The 6,089-nt window shown below is 34.2% G+C and overlaps 1 protein-coding gene across 1 annotated transcript in view; it reads left to right on the forward strand.

Annotated features, from left to right (window-relative positions):
- LOC127875276 (protein phosphatase 1 regulatory subunit 21-like) overlaps window positions 1-6,080 on the forward strand; it is a 38,005-nt gene extending 31,925 nt beyond the window's left edge. Inside the window, exons 19-21 of the mRNA XM_052420223.1 lie at window positions 828-926; window positions 1,596-1,763; window positions 4,680-6,080. Coding sequence (XP_052276183.1) covers window positions 828-926; window positions 1,596-1,763; window positions 4,680-4,709 — 297 coding nt within the window. The 3' untranslated portion in view covers window positions 4,710-6,080. The remainder of the gene's footprint in view (window positions 1-827; window positions 927-1,595; window positions 1,764-4,679) is intronic.
- Window positions 6,081-6,089: the final 9 nt, after the last annotated feature.

The following is a 6,089-nucleotide window of genomic DNA, read 5'->3' on the forward strand; positions in this document are numbered from 1 at the left end:
AGGGTGACACTTGATGCACATGCATTCAGCCCTGTTTTATCAGAGCGCTGCTTATTGTCCCCTACCGGTTTCACCGGAGGGGACTTATGGTTTGCACTCGGTCTATCAGTCAGTCAGTCAGTCTGTCGGTCAGTCAGTCTGTCTGTCACACTTTTCTGGATCCTGCGATAACTTGAAAAGTTCTTCATATTTCTTCATGAAACTTGAAACATGGATAGATGGCAATATGGACATTATGCACGTCATTTCATTTTGTTCCTGCGTCAAAAATTCTGGTTGCTATGGCAACAAAAATTAAATTAAAAATAAATAAATCTGACAATGGTGGAAATTTCTGACAATGGTGGAGATGGTAGGGGACATTTATTGCTTGGCAATAGTCTTGTTTGTTTTTGTTCTCAGCATATGAAAGGATGATATAGTCAGTGTACTCTTGCCTAAATCACCTACCTATGGATAAAGAAGTCATTTACATTTCCTTTTATAAATATTTCACAGTTATAATAAGACTAATTTTACTACATCATAATTATTATTTTGTTTACACTGATTCTTGAATATCGCCATATTTTGGTCAAAAAAAAAGAAAGAAAAAACAATTAAATCTAGCATATACAAATTGAAATAAAAAAGCTCTGCTGTCATTTATTTGCTTTGATTGGGCAATTTGTTCGAAACATAGGTATTTTCATTGGCCACATAATTTTAATTAAGGATTATTTTCACCTATGAAAATAATGCATGATGAAAATGTCATTTGAGTGCCAGCTTTAAAATAGTATTCAAATGACTCTTTCTTAAGCTTAAACTTAACATTATAATTGCAGGTTCGAGCCCTTCACAAGCAGATAATCATGGCAGAGAGATCCAAGAAACAAGCAGAGGATGAATTGAAGGCAATGTCACAGACTTATGCCCAGCTCAAGGTAACCATGACAACCAGTCAGTTTATCTGTTACTGTACATTTGTATAATATGCGAGCCAAATTTGATTATCAGTGGCAGTGTTCAGACATCTACTATTTGCTGAGGATTTTTTGTAACTGCATGTTATATAGTCAAACGTTTTTTTTTCATTTTATTTGCTGGGCCCAGCTAGCTTAGTTAGTAGAGTGCTGGACTGTCAATCTAGATAACTGCGTTTGAACCCCAGCTTTGCCTAGGCATAAAGTGTCATCAGAGATTTGTCTGCACAGGCTAATCATCCACGACTTTTTCTGCTTTAGTGTAATTTTTTATTTAAAATAGCTTCCTTCTTAACAAAAATCTTATGTAAGCGGAGAGTTTTGTTCCTTATAGCCTGTGTTAACTTCAAAGGTTTATCATCATCTGTGTTAAACAAGTTTACACACATGCATTTTGTCCCATTTTTCCAGAGCTTGGCTAGATTATTCTTACAGCCATTCTCCCTCTACCTTTGATTCAATAGAGACTGTAAGTGCGCTATTGCATAAGTGCATGCCCATAACACTGGTGGACCACTTTAATAGATTGGCGGGCCATTTCAAACAAAGTGACAGTTGATTAATAATTACCGTTATGCTGTTAACTACAATTTTTTAATCCAAACACATAAACTTATGTTCGCTCACCAGGATGAGCTGTCGACCACCAGTAAGAACTACGAGAGTCAGCTGAGCATGATGAGTGACCATCTGGCGGGCATGAACGAGAAACTGACCACCCAGAAAGACGAGATTGATGAGCTCAAGTCCCAGATAGCCACTACCAAGTCCTCATCATCATCAAATCCAGCATCTAAGGTTGACTGAGATTTTCAGATATTTTGTATCATCTTCAGTTAAAACCTATTTCTTTTTTCACTCAATAGTTTGGAAAGCCATTGGCGTATAGAGAGACTCTTGAGTCTTTTTTCTGGTGCAACCAGGTCTTTTTATCTGAGAATCAAATCCGGGACTCTTTAATCACAAGACTAACACCCTATCCATGACACCACTGTAACTAACCGGTTTAACCCTTTACCATACAGGTTTGATTATCAACCAGGAGCGGTATTCCAGTAGCTTCTTAAGTTTTCACTCAAGTTTAACAAATTTCTGAAATAAATTTCTTAAGTTGAATTTGAAATGTCAAACACAAAACATGAGACGCTTAGTATTTTTCTTTAAGAAATTCCTTTAAGAGTGAAAGGAAGTTAACATAATTTTAATATATGCGAAAAAAATACACAGAGTAAAGAAATTTATTAAGTTTATGAAGCTACCAGAATTTAGCTTAAGTGAAATCTTATGTTTAAAGAAAAAATGGCGGAGATAAGAAAAAATATTGCGCAATATTTCAACTTAAGTTATTTTTTAACTTAAGAAGCTACTGGAATACGGCCCCTGGTATCATAGTTTTGTTGGAAATTGTCATGAACTTATTTCTGTGGTCGTTCTATCTCTACGTCTTAATTCAAGTAGTGCAGTTGTCAGTTATTGGTATAAGTATGTGCGCTTGTAAAACAGCTTACCTAGCTCTTTTACAATAAATTTATTTTTTCCTTTATTATGATACTGGTTTAAATTGTCCATATTAACTTGATTGAAACTACACCATTGCTGTTTTATTGTCAATGAATGGATCTGCATTATAATGGCATCCCATAGCAAATTTTGACTTCACATTTGGATGTTTTGGCTCCCTTGAGTGCAGTTGTAAAGATAATTTGTGCCTGCCCTTCAGTATGTTCTAATGACATTTAAAAAGTGTTGAAATGATCTGTCATTTGAAAATGAGTCTTTTGCCATACGCGGCCAGTTTAGCTCCAGACCAGCCTGCGCATCCACAGGAAAGGGTAGCTCTTGACCAGGCTGTGTGAATACACAGACTTGGCTTGAGCTACGCTGGCCATATATGGCAAAAGACCCATTTTTGCAGGACTCTTGTCATCTGTTTGATGTAGTTTCACTGTATTATACATTTGTTGGAGTGGTTTGATTGTTATTTAGATATGAAAAATTGCTTTGCACTTGTCTGTCCGAAGACCATTTTGTTTCTTTATGATATATATAGAACACTCTCAATTACATTTAGTTGGTACACATGTATACTGGTTATTTTAAGAGAAAGAAAAATATTTTGATTTTGAGGTCAATAGGTCATAGATCAAGTTCATAAAGGCATATACCATGGAATTCATTGCTTTATGATATATTTGCAGAGAGCATTTAGACCTACAATAATTTAAGTTGGTATCCTGGTTGGGAAGAAAGGAAGACCTTATTAAATTTAAGACAAACATATTAAAGGTCAAGGTTGCTTGTAACTTGAAAATTGCTATCTCATCACTCTCGCACATTTTGACACATTTTCTGCATGTAAGATTCAAGTTTTTTTGGTAATCTAGTTTTATAGGAATGGCTTTAGGAATTTCATTCAAACTTATAGCATGTGTTCCCTATAAAGAATTCACCCCATAGGCTACGTTTGATAATTCTAGTTTAAAAATTTAGTAAATTAGAGACTATTGCAGCCTTAAATTTGTTATGTATGCACTATAAACGGAGGTTAAAGATGTTTTTTTGTAAGCTAGGCTCTCAGAAATCGCTTATGGGATATCATTCAAACTTAAAGATAGTATTCCCCATAATGAAAAGATCCAATAAGCTATGTTTGGTAATTCTAGTTTGAAATCTGCTTTAATAAAGGACCTTTTGACATTTTGAAGATTTGTAGACTGGTTAATCAATCTATAATATTTTCATCAAACTTCATATGTTTTTTGATACCTTGTACCAAATTGCCCACCACCCACCCCTTTGGATTGCATATGTTTGGTGTGGATTTAAGGTAAATTGTTACTAAATAATAGCAAAATGTATCCAATTAAAATTCTGGCCAAAAGAATACGTTATTTTTTTATGAAACTTAATGCATTTCTACCTTGTGTGCAGACCTTGCTTTGGATTGCTTAAAAGGTAGATTGGTTCAAAGTCAATGTCATAGTTAGTATACAGAAATTGTTTCAGTTTCATAACTCAAACAGAAATTAAGCTATTGTAATTAAATTAAATTAAATATGTAAATATCTTCTATGTAGACCTGGCTTGGGTTGCATGTAGCATGCATGAGGTCAAGGTCACTGTACAATAGAAAAATGTATCCCGCTACGTAAAACACAAAAACAAAATGAGCAATTGTCATGCAATGCCATTATATATGTGTTCAATTAAAACTTACCCATAAATTGCATTGGGTTCAAGGGCACTGTCTGTTTGAATAAATCCTTAAGTAAAACGGCATGTATGATATACAATTTAAATACTTTTAAAACGTGGTTTGCACTACTAAAGTAGCTGAAAAATATTTGGTCTTTTTATTAGCTCGGCTGTTTTCATAGAAAACCCGAGGTATTGTCATAGCCAGCTCGTCGTGGTGTCGTGTCCGCCGTCCACGTTGTGCTAAAACCTTAACATTTTGTCAAGGTTTTGAACATTGTCTCTAAAATCAAAGTGCTTCCACCTACAACTTTGAAACTTCAAATGTAGCTGCACCTTGATGAGATCTACACACCACACCCATATTTGGGTCACTAGGTCAAAGGTCAAGGTCACTGTGACCTCTAAAAAAAATAATTATCAAGCTTTCATTTATTCACAAATGCACCTGCAGCCGAGCATTGGCACCCGTTATGCCGTGCTCTTGTTATAATTATTGCTGTTTTACTTTGTTTTCAGTTGTTGTCTCTGAAGAAATCAAAAAGATAAAACAGCGCGGTCAACGGACATAATTATATGAAATGGATGGAAAACCAACACCAGTTATATTCTACAAATCTGTTATAAAAAAATGCATTCATAGTGCAGGGAATCCACCTTTCAAAATTTAGTGCCAAGGAAATAGCCAAAACAACTCAACAAATGAAAATTGTTTTTCTTTGCTTATATATATATTAAAATCTTGTGTTCATTTCTGTACATTCTTAGCACTTGATCTTTCTGAATAAGGCTACCAGCAAAATATTTTGTAACTAAATTTTGGTAAAATTCTACAAACTCACTAAATTGTTTTGTTATCCCCCCCCCCCCCCATAGGCGGAGGGATATTGTTTTGGCGTTGTCAGTCCATCCGTCCGTCCGTCTTTCCGTCTGTCTTTCCGTCCGTCCGGCACTTTTGTGTCCGGAGCCATATCTTGGAAGTGCTTTGGCGGGTTACATTGAAACTTGGTATGAGTATATATATGGATAAGAGGATGATGCAAGCCAAATGGCATTGTACACCATCTGTTAATAACAGAGTTATGGCCCTTTGTATCTTGAAAAAATGCTTTTTTGAGTGTCAAATATAACACTTTTGTGTCCAGGAGCATATTGGCGGGGGATATCAATTCAACAAATTTGCTTGTTTTTATTAAGCATTTTCAAGTCAATGTTTTAATTATAGCTTAATTAATTATAAAACAATAAATTAACTGACAACATTTTGTTTGTTGCATACACAATTTTTAAATGTATTTTAAGTATTAATATAAGTGAAGCATTATTTCTACCTAAATTAAAGCTGATAGGTATTATTTCTTAAAGATATATATTATATCGTTTGGTCTATGCTGAAAAAAATATTCATATCATAGGTTGACCATCATTCATTGTATACATTTTCAAGCGTGTCTATAAGTTTGTTTTACATGAAGGTCACAGTATTGTATATGTACATGTGTATAGATGAAAGCTGGTAAGGGCATTTGGGAACTGAAAACTTATTGTTTAATGAGTTGGTAGAGGCTTATGAACTTTGTTCTGTGCAATATATGTTATTGTTGTATTTTTAATTATTTTACATTATAAACATGTTATATGCAGGGTTACTGGTGGATTTATGGAAACAATCAGTTTGTTTGTTTTCATAAAAAAGTTAATGTTTTTATCTACCCCAGTATATTTAATGTTGTGCTACGCTTTATGCATTTCGATTCAATTTTCCATGCTAATTTAATATGAAATTCAAGAAAACTTGTTGCATTATTTTAGTGATCATACGATTTATACAACATTTTGCATTCTCATGTTATCTTTCAATGACTGTTGTGTTACAGTATTGCGTGTTTTGCGATGAAATAAAAACTAAGGTAATTCGTATGTCTGTTG

The sequence above is a fragment of the Dreissena polymorpha genome, chromosome 3 (assembly GCF_020536995.1).
Source record: "Dreissena polymorpha isolate Duluth1 chromosome 3, UMN_Dpol_1.0, whole genome shotgun sequence".
NCBI classification, from domain to species: Eukaryota; Metazoa; Mollusca; class Bivalvia; order Myida; family Dreissenidae; genus Dreissena; species Dreissena polymorpha.